This window comes from Habropoda laboriosa, unplaced genomic scaffold, assembly GCF_001263275.1.
Source record: "Habropoda laboriosa isolate 0110345459 unplaced genomic scaffold, ASM126327v1 scaffold205, whole genome shotgun sequence".
Classification (NCBI taxonomy): Eukaryota; Metazoa; Arthropoda; class Insecta; order Hymenoptera; family Apidae; genus Habropoda; species Habropoda laboriosa.
In genome coordinates this window covers 448,868-465,388 of record NW_017100322.1, presented here as the reverse complement: position 1 = coordinate 465,388, position 16,521 = coordinate 448,868, and the positions used below count along the sequence as shown (strand labels likewise).

The following is a 16,521-nucleotide window of genomic DNA, read 5'->3' as shown; positions in this document are numbered from 1 at the left end:
TAGCGAAGAGATAAAAACAGATTGAAATGTATTTTTTTGAAAATACAGTATATTAGTGAAAAATTTATAGTAAGCAAAGATGATATAGTAAATTGTAATTCGTCGAAGGAATAATTTTTTTTTAGAATACCGTGTATTAAATGAAAATTATAATAAGGAAAGAAATATGGTAGATTGAAATTTATCCCAAAATTATTTTTCGTTAGTTTTTCTTTTTTCTTTTTTATTCGAGATAGTTAAGGATAGTGAAGATTAAGAGCCCCTAAAGCAGTCCGATTTTAAGAATCTCACATCTACTTCGGTATGCTGTTCGATAATTTATAAGCCTCGCGGGGCGTAGTTATGGCGGGTCTCTCCTCCAGTTCCTCCGGGGCAGACACAAATTATAAAGTACGAAGAACGGGCGAATAAATCAGATTAAATCACTTAGAGAAAACGACAATCAACGAATTGCGAGCCGTGCTGAAGAAAACTGTACACTTTCGGGTCAATAGGTTCGCATATTGTTCGTACAAATTTCATTTTCGACCGACATTGTTACAGCTTTGAATGCGCCACGTGTATCTGTGTACACTTCGTTGTCCCGTGGATTCTACACACTCTCTCGAAAAACATTTTTGTTCTTGATTGTTGGATTTTCGTAACCATCGACGAAAAAAAAAAAAAACCTCAGGTCACGTCTATATTTGCCTTTCACTCGACTTATATTCAACAAACCGCCATCGGAACATCATGCGAGAGGACGAAATATTGTTCCTCTTTCTCGACAAAGGATACGGAATGTTCGTGGAATCGTTGAAAGAAAAAAAAAAACTAAAATTCGACGAACCGTCGAAATAAATTTTCTGATGGAAATTTCGAGAAATAGCGTGATAGAAAGAAACACACTGTGCTAATTTTGAAATCGATATTATCGTTCGAACGCGATAAAATTGAAAGATCGAGAAAAATTCCAGTCATTGTCGATGAAATTAAAAAAAACCAAAAGAGATGTGATTCTCCCGAGATATTTCTACGATTTGAATTTACACTGAAGTGAGTTTAAACTCAAATAAAACCGGTACTATCGAGATCAAACGAAACGGATGATTTGAAAAAAAGAAAAAAAAAAAGAACGATTCAGTTCCCTGAAAAAATTTCTACTGCACTCTCTGCAGTGTCGTGCGATATTCATGTATTTACACATTTCCTAAGTCCAATAAAGTGGAGCCTTCTTCTTTGCGTCCCGAGCAACTCGTTCGAAGTCAATAAGGTCGATGTCGAAATGCTCAAAGGCGCGCTGCTTAAACATTTAAACGAGCCCACTACGTAGATCGTAAAGTTAAGATTCGTATTCGCGACACGTTTCTCTCACAGCTTTCTGATACGGTTTTCGTAAAAGCGTCCTCCTTGTCCTCGTAAAAGCAAGAAGCGCCGGGAGTTTCTTCTCTCTTTTTTTTCGTTTTCTTCCTTTTCTTTTTTCGGTGGCAATGCATATGGATCGTCGCAATTGCGGAATCGTTTTAGCGAAATAGCCGACGGATATACCGATACGGACACCAGATATCGATACGCGCTGAGAGGAAATGCTCTACCACGATGCTGAATTACGAATAATACAGAGAAAGGTGGTATACAACGATCGATAACGGTTCCATCACTATTCGTGAAAAATGTAACGAATCACAGATATCGTAACATCGACCGTTCTCTTCCTTCTTCTTGCTTCTGAGCTCGAGTATAACAACACCAGCGTGCAATTTTCCCGATTAATCCCGGAGTAATGAAATTCGGGAATTTCTCGCAATTTAGGAATCGTGCAAGATGAGATTGTACAATCCTGAAATTATAGAGGATAAAATTCTACAATCGTGAAATCGTGGAAAATAGGATTATACAATCGTGAAATTATGGAAAATATGATTCTGCAGTCCTGAAATCGTGGAAAATAAGATTCTGCAGTCCTGAAACCGCGGAAGACGAGATTCCACAATCCTGAAATCACGGAAAATAGGATTCCGCTATTCTGAAATCACGGAAAATAGGATTCCATAATCCCGAGATCATGGAAGAGCCTAAAACCGGGGAAAATAAAATTCCACAATCCTGAAATTATGGAAAATACGATTCTGCAGTCCTGAAATCGTGGAAAATAAGATTCTGCAGTCCTGAAACCGTGGAAGATAAGATTCCACAATCCTGAAATCATGGAAGATAAAATTCCACAATCCTGAAACCGTGGAAATGGACGTTCTTCGATTTCGAGGTGCTTCAAAATATACCTACGACTCTACGATGGATTCTCAAGACCTCTTTCCTCTCTTTACTTGGAAAGAAAGACGTACTGTGCTGAGCGTTTCTTAATTTACGAAAAGGAATCGCTTCTATCTCTCTCTCTCTCTCTCTCTCTCTCCATGAGAGACTCTTGGAGAAAGCTTCTTCGAGGAAGGATGAAAAGTAGAAGTTCGTAGAGGCGGTAATATTCTCGAAGCTTGTTTGTGGCAATGATTTGACTTGGAAGGAAGTGTACGACTTTAAAGCATCTTTCTCTGCTGTTATATCTTAAAAGACGTAAAAAATAGAACGGTATCGTAAAGTTGCACAAGTATATCTCAGATCCTTAAATTGTCGAAGAAAGGAGGGAAAAAATTGAATTGAAGAAACTTTTCTTCAAATTTAACCGTTAAAGATAAATTGATATTGATATTTGAACAGATGTACATATGTACATATTGAAATGATACAGATATTACCGGCTGCAAGCATTTCTAGTAATTTGTGCATATAAACAGCAGTGTAAAGTTAACTCGAAATTATTATTATATACTCTCTATGGATTCCTGCGAATTTCCAGAGAAATACATATCGAGAAGATACAAATATCACTGTTTCCAAGCATTAATAGCAATTTATGTCTTTCGTACAGCGACGGTGCTATTAAACGGTACTTTAAAGTTAACGTCAAAATTATTATCATTTTCTCTGGATTTCTGCGAATTTCCAGAGAAACACATATCAAGAAGATACAAATATCATTGTTTTCGAAGCATTAATACTAATTTATATCTTTCGAGTAGACGTTGCTATCGAACAAGTACTTGAAAGTTCAGTCCAAAATTAGTATCATTCTCGGTGAATTTCTACGAACGCGTGTAGCAATTGTAAACTTTTAACCGACATAGCAAGTTACTCTTCCGTGACATTGTAAGCAATCGTAAAATATTTTTTTTAACGGTCACGAAACCGTCGTAACCGTCGCGTGTGCTATCAACTGAAACCATCCGCGGATCTTTTTCGTACAGACTCGAAACGAAGGTGTACAACGTTTGAAACAAACGTCGAAAAGTAATGCGGGCGTAGATAAGGGTGAAAAGATACGTCGAGCTGATAACACGGCGAACCTCGAGGTGAAAATTCACCGTTTCTCGCGTTATTGTAAGGAAATCCTCCGCGCGAGAAGAGAGGTGCAAATACTATGGTGCATTAAAGAATAAAAGGGTGAAGATATTTCTGGTTGATTCCTCACGACGAAACCTCGTTTCGTGATCGACTCGATGGATTCGAAAGCACGTCGAGTGCTCTTGTCGTACCTATACGCTAACTAATTCAGAGTTTCGCGTGCAAGCAAAATTTCCACTGCGAAATCAAATAGAGAAGTCTGGCCAGAGAAATCTCCACTTTAATGATCGTGCATTAGGGCTGTTCGAGTACTGGGAAAAAGCGAGCCGAGATCTACTCGGTTCGAATAATCGATCCTATCTGAGGAGAACCTGAAAGAACCGAGCTTCTCGAAAGAATCGATTTTTTCTTATTTTTTTTTTAACTATTTGGAGAATTTACCATCAGAGCATTTAGTTAATTTGAATTAATTTACCATCAGAGAGTAACTGTGTTGAAAGAATCGAGTAGATGGAATGTTTCGAGCAGCTTGAAAGATCGAGTATATGTGTCGGGAAGATCGAAATTTCCGAGCTGCCCTACTGTATCAATTATGAGTGCTTCGAATATTGTGATCTATGTACAATAATGATTATTTTACAATTCGAGCTACTCGATTTTTCCAACTTCTCGGATCGGTTCGAATATTTGAGCTGCTCGAATATTCAAGTGTGCCGGCAGTACTAGTCCACACAGAGAAATTATTTCAGCGACACACCCGACAGCGTTTCTATTCACGAAACTACTGTGCTCTTTGTTTTACGCGACGTTTCTTTGCCGTTTCCTTTTCTTTCCCCTCGATATATAGACTAATTTTCTCTGGTTTCACCGAGCAAGATAAAGCGTTCATCTAACGCGTTTAAGCTTCTCTTCCGGCTTTCTAACCGTGTGGAATACGAAGCTCGATATAGAACGCTTGTGTGCGCCAGGTAAGATCTTCCGGAGTTTACGGTATTCGATTTAAAGCGGAACTCCCGGCCCTGTTTAGCTTTCTATCCTCGACACGTACTTACACTCGAGCTGGCTCGAACGGAATAAGGTGTTGCACGCTTTTCCAGACTTTGCTGACTTTGATAGATTAGGCGCAATCTCGGAGGAAACATATCTTCGTGTCGGTGTACGAAACGTGTCTTTGATGGTACGCGAATTCTGAACGTGTCTCTCCCTCGCTCTCCCTCTCTCTCCTTCGAGATGGAAGTTTAATTAGATCGTTGAATAATTTGCATGTTTTTAACTAATGGAAAGCTGCTTGATTTTCGACAACTGGTTTGTATTGTTCCCATTGTGAAACTCTGTTTACGCGACGTTATTGATTGAAATTGAACGGAAATTGAAGATTTTTGTCAAATTAATCAACTCTCTGTTTAGATTGAAATTTATCAAAGCAACGTAAATTGTTATTAACGGTACGTTGAAAAATTGGTATAATTAGAGAAGTGATTCCGAAACTTTGGCCAGCTGTGTGTTATAGTTTTAGTTCCCTTGCGTATAGTACAGCTACTCTATTAATCTCGTTGAACGTTACATCGAAGATTGAATAACTTTTTCAAGCAAGATTACCTACATTGCGTATTATACTTTTTTTTCTTTGTTTTTTTTTTTTTTGGTTCAGAATTTATATTATTCAAGAGGTAATACAGGAAAGTAGGGCAATAAGTTTCTCAGCTTTACGTTTCCCTTGGTACTGTATAGCGTTTACAAGCCAGCTTCTCCCGTATCGTTTGTTATAGGCATGGTTAATGTTATCTGGCAGACACATTGTGCACGTTTATGGTGTACTTACAGTTTGTACAGATCCAACCAAATATTAACTCAAATTGTTTTCAACAAAATTACTACAGAAAATAAAGATGGAAATTTGATCGTCGAAACTTGGATCGTTTAAAATAGAAATAAAGAATAGAATATACTTCAAATTCAATCGAGGAGGATTTAATTCCAAGAGGAACTAATAGTATTTTCACGAAATCGTTCCAACAACCAAAATAGAAATTACATCGTAAACTGGATATTTTCAAAGAGAAACGAGGCTAATAAAGACATACACTTGCCCGAAATCGAACAAATTGCACGCGCTTTCAATAACCCGCGAAATAATTGGCTGCATACACTTAGTCCAGACGGCGCGAATTTCCGACAAGAGAGATTTCCAATTAGCGAATTTAACGACGCGCGAGAAACCGATGAGCGCGGAAAAAAGAGAGAGAGGGCAACAAAACGAAGCCTCTGCTTTGGAAAAGGAATCTGTCCGTGAAACAGAAAGCCATTCACGATCTTGTATTTTTAGTCTGCTTCCTTTTTCTCTTTTTCCTTTTCCTCCAACACTCTATATTCTTCTCCTCTTCTTCTTCTTCTTATGTTGCTGCTGTTCACGAAATAAACGAGGAGAGACAGTTGGCATTGAAACGAGCGAGATCAAAGCGGAACCTTCGAAAATACACTCGTTCGTTCCGATGTGTGCCGCGTTACGGAACATTTGACAGGGAGAAAGAGAGAGATTTTCCACGACGAAATCGCAAGCAGTGCTTTCGATGTAGCCAACCAAGGATACACACCGTTAATCGAACCCTCGGGTCCCAGTCGACAGTCACACTTTACGAAGGGACGCTGTTCCTTAACAAAGACGCGAAAATCGCTGACTCGTGTCACGATAAATAGAAGCGTTCTACTGTGCAAACACTTCCAAGCCACACTTTGCCGAACCCCGACATCTATGTAGATTAGGTATTCTGCGGCCGTTTTATACGCTGCCGGGGAGTTTTCCGAATTTTAACGAGGTTTTAATGAAATTTCCACGGAATTTCGAATGTAACATTCGGGAATTACCGCGAGCTTTCCTGGTACACAGACCGTTACAATCTGTTCCCTCGGAAATGATTAAAAACAGCTGGCGAAATTTTTTCTTTGATGTTTCTTAACGCTTCGCTCTAATCTCTTTTCAGACAGAAATTCTGTATTTTAGTTAACAATAGGTACCATTTAAAATTATTGGCAAATTTTTAATTATTTAAGTTTTTATTTCAAGTTAAGAGAATCATTTTTATTACAAATATTTAACAAAGCATCTTCAGACCTACACTTCCGTTCGTAAACATTAAGACACTTATGGAGTGTGCAGGAAAGGTACATAGTGATTTTTAAATTATTACAGTCAAAGAAAAATTTATCACCGTGCAATGCTTTCTGTACGAACGTAACGAGGTGTTCTAATATTTGTAAAGGGTAATGTACACACGTTTCTCAACGATCTTTTCTTTATTTATACTGGCACAGTGTCTGTGACCGTTCAACTTTAGACATATCATTCTCATTTCTCTTTCTTTTTTATCTTGTTGTTTCCCTTTGATTCTTCCGTTTTTCTTCCATTTCACGTCAATTAGTCGATGCTATAGACCACGTGGAAGTGTGCTATTATTCTAGTTCCACGAGTCTATAATACTTTCGAAAGTGGAGTATTTTTTATTCTGTGACCCGGTTTCTTGCCTGTTATACGACGCTGCCGGGCCGGTGTGTCTTTACACCACTTCGCCGCTGGATTTTCTACATGAATCCGCCTGATAAATACGCTATGCACCACTTTGCTGAATTTCTTCGTGCCGCGTTTCCGATGTCCCATATGATTATATTCCTCCGTATCTCTCCTAGTGTATAGAATTTATTATAAAGTTCAGGACAAGGGTAGTTTTGTCGTTCGTTTCTAACAGACGCCGTAATTGTTTGACTTATCAGCCTCGTTACTCCTTATTTTCATTCGTGGTGTTCCGTACACAGTAAGAGGAAAGTAATTTATTCGGAAAAAGTGGCGAAGCATTATTTTGAATATTTTTCTCTCTTATTTTCTACGTTCTCGTCTTTTTTTTTTATATAATTCCTAGGTTTTGTTTGTCAAACTTTATCAGAGTTAACTTGAAACTGTCGATCGTTAAAACGCTAGTAGCTACTTGCTCCTAAAATGAATTATTAGTTATATCGAATATGTGTCGTACCTACTTGATTAGGCGCAGGTGAAAATAATTAGGGAATTGCCTCTGTTCGAACTGCATTGCAGGATACTCGAGGTTGCAAAACTTTTACCAGGTCATGGAAATAGGTAACGATTGTTTGTTTCACTGTTCAATTAATCTTCGAGCATCTCAAGCGATCTAATTTTAAGTCATAACCGTCGCGTACAGTATGCCCCGTATATTACATTGTTACACGTCACCGTTGAATAACGAACTTCGGTATTAATGGAATTTTTAACGCGTCATGATACGGAACGAAGTGTCGGATACATTTTCCCCCGTAAAAAGCACATCCACGAGTAAATAATATTCACGATATATCCGTCGATAACGTGTTTACGCGTGAACCAAATATCGCATGCATTATCGATTGAAATTTTGCAAAATAAATCGAGTGAAATAATGCGAATCATTCGTTTCCATACGTTCTTATGCACTCTTGGGCGAAAAAATTGCAATACAATAGAACTTGGGTCTGCACAAATCTGGAAATCACATGCGTTTTTCGGGTTACTCTAAAGAAAAAAAGGACAGTTTTTTAAATAAATAGAACCTTTTCTAACCAAATTTCAATCATTTTTCCCTTTTAATATCCCACGCAATGTATGTAAATTTCAGATTTCATTTTTAACGTGTCGCAATTTTTTTTTTTTACCGAGCAGTGTACCTGTATTAATTTACGAATTACAAAGTTCCGCAGAAAAAAGAAAACTCAGGGTAAAATGTGAAACTTTTTTCGAACATTCGACGAGAAAAAAATTAATTGGAGCAAGCAAATTATGTTCGTTGCATGGTTTCCTTTTTTCCTTTTTGAGCGGCAAATTTAAATTTACTCGATACAGAAAGTGGCCTCGCATAGCTGATGGCAAAAATAGTCGAATAGACGCTCATGTAGATAACGTCTACCTCTCTCCCACTTCTTCTTCTCGAAGGTTTCGCGAATAAGCTCTTTCTTTTGCATCCACCCCCGATGCAACCAGTGCTTTCACAGCGGGTTCGATGTTTATTGACGCGAGTCACGAGCATTCAACGCTATCGAGCATCTCATCAACTTTTGCCAGAAACGAAGAGTTCGATAAGTACGTGCAAATTAAAGTTTCGCCTGGGCGGTAAGGTAACGCGGCCAATCAACTTCGAAATGTCGAACGCCTATCGATGGAATATCGGTGGTGGAACCGTGTACGAAGAAAAGGAACACAATCGCTTCTCCGATGTAACTTTTCATATCGTTGATATATCGACATTTCTCACAGTGTATTTTAATATCTCGCGGTGTGGCCCCTCGACATTTCTAGAATATAGTAAATTTAGGTGAACCTCGGCATTTCATGCTGTTACATTTGTCCACGGAAGAATTATTATCGATAACGCAATTTTCGAGTATTTTTATAATTTCAAAAAAAAAAAAAAAAAAAGAAAAACCGAATTTCACTATTATATTTCACTCTTGCACGTTAAGTATCTCGTTCTTTTTTTTTTTCGTTTCTATTTCTTCTTTATTCAGTTTCAGATGCTAGAAATAGATTTAAGAATATTTCTTTTCATCGTAAACGTGCATTTTTCCCTTGGAACCTTCTGTTAATTGACCAGTCCGTGGAAAAAGCGTTTAGGCACCGGTGTACCGAATCGCGTGATTCAGATTATTCAAGCACGACCTTAAGACGTTGAAAATTCTATGCGATTTTAACGACGCCAGGGTTGAAATTTCAATCGAATTTCCCGCGGAGGAAGACGGGACAGAACACATCCAGGAATATTTCCCTCGGTTCACATGCATGAACTCACATAGATAGAAAATCTGATTGCTGCCGATATATAGGCACAGATCCAACGATTCTGAACAGTTTTTAAACGGACAACCGGAAAACAAGGAGTAGAACGTTTCTACGAACACAAGCGTGCGCCGAGAGACGAGAAAGGGAAACCAATTTCGCATTGATCGCCGAGCAATTTGCAGAATAATCTGCTGGATCGAATGTACCCGTTTAAAACTTTATACAACGACATACTTCGGTATTAATATTTTCTATATGGCCGCCGTAAAATTACGTACGTTCACGAAGGGTGTGTTTCCGGCAATAAACAGTGATAAGCACGAATTCGTTCATTCGTTCAAGTATAAAATTGTAAAAATTGTGGTACCGTCGTTAAATACATTTTTTTTCATTTACACACTTTTCCAATCTTCCTGTCATCCTTTCATTTTATTTGGAATATGAAAAGTTCGATTTTATTTTGAAACATTAGGTGTAGGAAAGAGTTCTTTGACAATCTATAAATTGAAATTCAAATTTAAATATTTTCCCGCACTTTAGATCGTTTACAGCGTTCATATTCACTTTTCTTTAAAATAGCGTGCCGCTTATCATTCTGTTGATGAATTTAAACGACAAATTGGAAAAAAGATACCAGTCACTGGTCAAGGAAGCCGCAAAGTCATGTTGCTGCATGATGACGCTCGACCGCTAAAAAAAAACTATAAAAGTCATCTTCAGTTTGCGGTGAGAACTTCCTCCAACGTACCTCGATTTCCTAACGACTTTCTGACCTTAACCGATATCGCTTCGATATAGTGAAAATATCAATCGATGATTTTATCACATCGAAACCGCCAAGTTTCAACCGCAATGGAATTCGTATTTCACCGGAAACACGGAGAAAAATCATTGGAAACAAAACGAACGAGTATATTTCAATTTTGTTTTTTTTTTTTAAATAAAAATCCAACTTTACTTAGAAAAAAAAAGCAAATTCTTTTCGAACACCTAAGTCTACAGTTGATATTACTATTGATGTTCCTTAATTTGTTACTCTTGAACGAAAACAATTTTCTCGATTGGTGCACGAAACGTCAACCAAAGAACAAAACGACGGGTGAAAATAATCGCGTTCTCCAGGTAGAAAAGTCTATTTTCTGGAGAACTCGATTACGCGGTAACGCGAGTTTCTTTCTCGCTAAGCTAATCTGCCGCAGTTATTTAATATTATCCACGCGAAGCCGCGTACCGTTCTCTAGCATCAGCAACACTCCTCTGCATATCGTAATTGCAGACTTCGTAATTTTAGCCTCTGTTCGTGTTACGAGCAGACCAGCTGATTTCCTATGCCACAGAAGAACATTGCCGGTCTAACGTGAGTCGATATTTCAACCGCGTCGCGTTGTGTACGATTACGCTCGTCTCGTAACGTATCCATTATGCCGTATAACGAAGTCTTTCAGAAACGAAACTGCCCGATGTACCGTGACTCGGTTGCATATTATTTATCACCGGTCGACAAACGTGTCGAATGCCATCGATGGGGTCTCTCATGAAATTTTTATTCAGTTCCTACCATCGATACGCAACACCACTTTCGAACTTTGGAAACACCGTTTAGGACGCTTTCAGAGGAAATTCCTTTCCAAGTATTTTTATGTCACACATTTCGGTGTAGACAATTTATGGAAATTTTCATTCGATCCTACCGTTCCTTGTGGATCCAATTTTCTAACGTTGCAAACTTCCTTTTCAACCCTTTCAGAGGACATTTGTCTTTTTTTTTTTTTTTAATTAATTTCACACTGCACTCTAGATAAATCGATGGAAATTTTCATCCAGCTCTGCCATTGGTATGGATCCAACTTTGTAAACTCTCTTTTGAACGCTTTCAGAGTTCTTTTTTTTTTTTTAATTATATTTATGTTACACTCTGGAGATTGAATGAATTTTTGAAGAGAGTAAACGGTGTTCTACTTCTTTTTCTTGTATCAATTTTAGCACTTCCACGAAGCTTGGTGTATTAAAAATAAACGAAAGCTTGAATTTATTATTCGAACCATCGTACACAAATTTCATTTGATTTATTGTGATTGAATTTTATTACAGAACTTTAGGAAGGTAGTTTCACTTTATCAAATGAGAAAAACTTATCGTACTATCAGTATGTTAAGCACTTTCGTTCATCAGCGTTTTCTGCAATTCATAAGCTGGAAAAGTTCTTCTGGCAAATATTTGCCCGTTTCACAGCGTTCGCTGATTAAAATCTTTCGAAATACGCGCGAGTGACGTGCGTTCATTGGGAAATGGGTTGTTTAAGGTATCAAATGGATGGAAATTATAATCGATTCACAAGTTTTACAGTTCAAGGCGATACATACGTGGCAAAACACCTGGTCTCCTCTCACCGACATAATACACCGACGCAATTTTTCATCAACGTAGATTTCCCCATTTCCCCCTCCCCCCCCCCTTTATTGCCAACACGATGAACCCAATTTGTTATTAGACTCTAATTCGATAGCTTACATTCCCCTTACACCCCCTTCTTCATCTGTGTTCCAAGGCTCTCTGTGGACGAGCGTTCAACACAGTCCGTAAACATTTATTTTGTAAACATCCTTCAGTTACGAACATTCTTTGCGCAAACACTCGGCTGTCGACAGGCCAGACCTGCTGGAAAACTTAATCCTTTACTTCCCGACATGTTACCAACCCCCTCGAGTGCATGAATTTCTTACCGCCATCCTCGTTCATGTTTTCCCCTGTCTTTCTTCCAGGAAATTTCATCAAAGATTCAGCTTCTTCTTTTTTCTCTCTCTCTCTCTCTCCCTCTCTCTTTCTTTGCGCGTGTCTTTCGTATGGGATGATCTTGAGAGGAGCAATTTATTTTCTCTTTTAAAAAAGGAACATTCGTAATGTTCGGTGATTATGAAATATTGGAAAAGTAGAATTCATCGGTTAATCTTGTTTTCTTTCTTTTCTTTCTTAAAACGATCCGAAAAATTGCATAGAGTAGATGTTTGAAAGGTTACTTCTCGATTGTTAGGTAAAATATTATAATATCGAATGAAAATTTTGAACATTCGGCATATTTCACGGTGTGGCAATTATAGCGTAGACGTTCAAGGTTGAACGAAAGAATTGTTATATTTCTGACGTTACAACGGAGGTTACAGGGTGGTGATCCACTATTGAGCAGAGGAAAACAATACTTTAACGTCCACACGTTTATCATCCTGCCCGTTTCCTCTATTACGGCTAACAAAAGGCTATCAGTATTCGTAGATAGCGACACCCCGTAATCCTCTATCCACGAGTAGGATATAGCATCCGTGAATTGAGAGTTATCGTCAGTTCCCGCTTGATCCAGTTAAACCGTGGAAAATTCGTCGTTTTCAAACTCTACGTTATAATTATTCAGAACGGTATCCAAGCAGATCTGATCCTACCCTCGTTTTCACCATAGATAAGTTCCTGAGAATCTCTAGATGGAGATTGATCTTTTCCCACTGTCGTTTTACTTCTCCTCCGCCTCTGAAGATCGCTTCTCCGCGCGAACCATAAAATACAGAACGTTTTATAAGGTCAGAAGGATCGTATCTTATAATTCTTACTCTCGCGTTAAGGTACCACATGGTACCGCTAAACGAGGACGCTTGATCCTCTATGGTTCCAGCGAGAAATACGCTTTTCGGTCGTGGAGCAGTTTCGAAAGTAGGTTTTGCACAGATCACAGTTCTTTCTAAATTCAGTCAAAGAGTTTCTTCATTCAAAAATTCTTCCTAAGGCTGTCTTGTCTTTCTTCTACCATTATTGATATTATATAATGCGTGGCTACTGTTCGCGTAGATCCTATTGTCAGGAAAGTATTATATCCTATTATCCGATCATAACGTGTTCACTATTGTTACAATACCGTACTTTCTAATGGAACAGAAGTAGAACGAAAATATAAAAAAAAAAAAAGGAAAAAAAAATGCAAAAAGCATGAAAAATCATGCAGTAGGCTTACAACGCCTTGGAAAATATGAAATTTTGATATGTGCGGCGAAAATATTACTGTCGTTTAGGAAATTTGTAACCATGAAGAATGAATTTATCGACGATTCTTCAGCTTTCTAACGCATACGATACTGTTCGATATTATTGTGGCGCCACGTCTTGTGATTAGGTGTTGAAGCATCGACAGAGGCTATAGGGATAGAGTTTCTAAGCATAGAAACGTGTGCAAAAATTTCCCGCTCGTCGAACAGCAAACAACGGCGGAGAATTTACGTTGCACCGATATTACTCTGTTTAAAAGAAACATTAAACGCACGATGGTGCACGCTGAAATATGCATATTTATTGGCGGCTGTGCGCATGCAGGACGAAATGTGAGCATTTGCGACAGCGCGTGCATGGTATACGTGTTCGATCCTCCGCAAGACGCGCATGTAACATTTCATTATTTTCCATCCATGATTCACGACCCTCGACTCGTGTCGAAAATTGGTGCAATTCTTTTTTTTTTTTTTCCGTCACGAATTATACGGGAGCGTTTGTCGATCGATGGTAAAAAGAGTGACAATCGGTCGATCATGCTCACTTTTTTCGTGAATCTCCTCTTTGGAGGATAATGGTACACGAAATGGTAATTTCTTGCACGATTTGTCCATCAGACGTTTGATCTGGAGCTTACAGTTTGGTGCATAGTTAGATAAACATAAAAAGTGACAATCGATCAAATATATTCGCATTTCTTAGCGCGAGTTTTCGTTTAGAGAATAGAAACTCGAAGAATGGTAATTTCTTGAATGATTTGTAATTATTAATTATAAATTATAGTTCGTCGAAGATAATATTGTGAATTACAGTAGAAGAGTGATCATCGTAGATCATGTTTTAGATTAGAATACATATTTTTAAAGAGTAACAAAATGGAAAATATGTAATTGTTCGGGTTTATAAAAATTCTGAGAAATACATGGACAATAATTTCTATGTAAAAAGAAAACGACAAGCGGTAGTAATGCAAGCACCAAACTTCTAACGATAAAAAGTGAAATAAAAGGCATCTTTGATCATCGCGAAAATTCTAGCTCGCTGGAATCTAGATTTACTCGGCGAACCTGAACAACTGTTGCAAAGTGGGCTACAAAAAGAGCAACAAACGTGAAATAACATTTAAATATTAAGCACAACGTCTGGCAAGCTTATCTAATGGGGAATTTGCGCGGCAAACTAAGTATGCATTTCGATCAGATGAAACGAAAGGGTAGAAGGAAACATCGTGCAAACTCAGGGTGCAAACTGAAGGAGGGAGTAGCAACGAACGATGGAGATGTTAGATGTGTTTAAAAGAAAAAAAAAATTACTTTCACGCGATGGTCTAATACCGTTTTTATTGCAAACGCAAGGATGAAACTTCCACCAGGTGAGAGGTAAAAAAAGAGTTCGTGCTGTGAAACGAGTTGCGGAATCAGATAAAAACTAAACAGCCTCGCAAGGACAGATGAAAATAATAGGCGGTCGGTGATCAAGCACGAGGACGTGGGGAGGAATGATTGCACGTTAAAGGTGGGAAAGGCTAATGTATCGTCAATGGTCACATTCACTGTACCCACTCCAACAGTTGCGGCGGCTTGAAGCTGATGTCCAAACGATACGTGGCCTCGCAGCTCAGTTTAACGGTCTTCAATTGACGAAATCTCGCCGAGGTCTCCATTTTACAATAAACTGGACCTGCGGTCGGTTCCCTTCTCAGGGATAAGGTCACTCGAAAATGTCCATCAGCACCCATCTGGCCCCATAATTCAACTTTGAATGAGGAAATTAAAAAAAAAAAAAAAGAAAAGAACAATGCTTATTGTCTGTTCTTGTTTGTAATTGTTCGAATCCGCGCTTTCTGATTATATTCGATGGGGAAATTCGAGAGGCGACGATTGGAAAATTCGCGCACTCTTCGTGAGAATACCCAGCGACAGGGCAAACGGACGCTGCAACGTGCGCCGTGAGCGTCGCGACGCTTACTGAACCACGGCGTCGTAGACCTAACGCGATTCCGGCACGCGACGGCGGCTTTGACTTTTCTCTGTTTTGCTTCTGAACCCCTTCGGTGCCGGATCACCTTCCCTTTCCGATCACCAGGAGATTCTTGCACACCTGGCTTTTGCGTGTTCGACACGACTCTGTTGTGCGCATGGAATGATTGAAATAATTTTTTCGAATGTAAGCGAATTATTATTTGAGGGTCGACGTGAAAAGAAGTACACGTGTGGTTTCATTCCTCTTTAAATTTGACATTTTTTTCTTTTTCATAGAAGGAAGAACGCAATACGAATATTAGGAAATATTAAGGAAAGGAATAATAATATTAAGGAATTAATATTAGGAATATTAAGAAAAAGAATATTAGGAAAGTTAGGTATCGTTGATATGTAATAGGCATCGATGGGTCGATTAATTATATTAATGGTTCGTCACTTTGTTGAATGCATAAGAAGAAGCAGGAACAGTAGTAAACTGACTTCAGAGAAACAGTGCTTCAAATAACAAGATACTGCAAAAAATTATAGGATGCAAATGGGATTACTACCACACAGTCGGGAGACCTGCCCGGGAACTAATATCTAACACCTCGATGTCGTGAGGTGCTACCTTCCGATGCTCTCAAGGTCGTGTAACCCATTTCGGACCAATTTAGATCGTTCCATTGGGTAAACCCTACAATCGATGACCCATCTTAAACCACTCCAGAATTATAGAACTCCATGATTTTTTAGAATCATGAAATTGAAGTCGAACCATCTCGGATTATTGGAACCTCGACTTCCGTGGAATTGAAGGACTTTGGATACAAGGAACTTCTACCACCATGATGCAAGTATCACTTGATCATTTGAAGTAATCTAATTCAGATCCTATCACATCAAAATTCCAAAGTCTTTGGAATAATCCCGCACTTCAAAAATCATGAAATTCGATATTTCTCAACTCTGGAATGACTGACGTAAAGTTCCACGATCCTAAGATCACGAAAATCGAGATTCTTTTGATTCTAAGGTATTATATACTCAACTTTAATGAATCATAGACAGTCTATTATAAAGGTGTGTATTAAATTATTAAACAGTTATAATGCAATAAATATTTTATTGACACTTTTATTTCTTCAATTGTATAAGTTTGACATTATTTTTTAAAACGTACGAATGATATAAAGGTATTAAGAACAGATTTACAATTGCTTATACTTTTTAATATACATATACGACTTTGCATCTTTTTTGTTGCTTACATTATCAAATCTGTGTCCAACATTGTCTATGCAACATTTACACAATTGAATATAAAGGGCA

The 16,521-nt window shown here is 38.2% G+C and overlaps 1 protein-coding gene across 1 annotated transcript in view; it reads right to left on the bottom strand.

Moving 5' to 3' along the window:
- LOC108574392 (CB1 cannabinoid receptor-interacting protein 1-like) overlaps positions 1-14,991 on the bottom strand; it is a 19,181-nt gene extending 4,190 nt beyond the window's left edge. Inside the window, exon 1 of the mRNA XM_017936972.1 lies at positions 14,788-14,991. Coding sequence (XP_017792461.1) covers positions 14,788-14,963 — 176 coding nt within the window. The 5' untranslated portion in view covers positions 14,964-14,991. The remainder of the gene's footprint in view (positions 1-14,787) is intronic.
- Between the last annotated feature and the right edge of the window lie 1,530 nt (positions 14,992-16,521).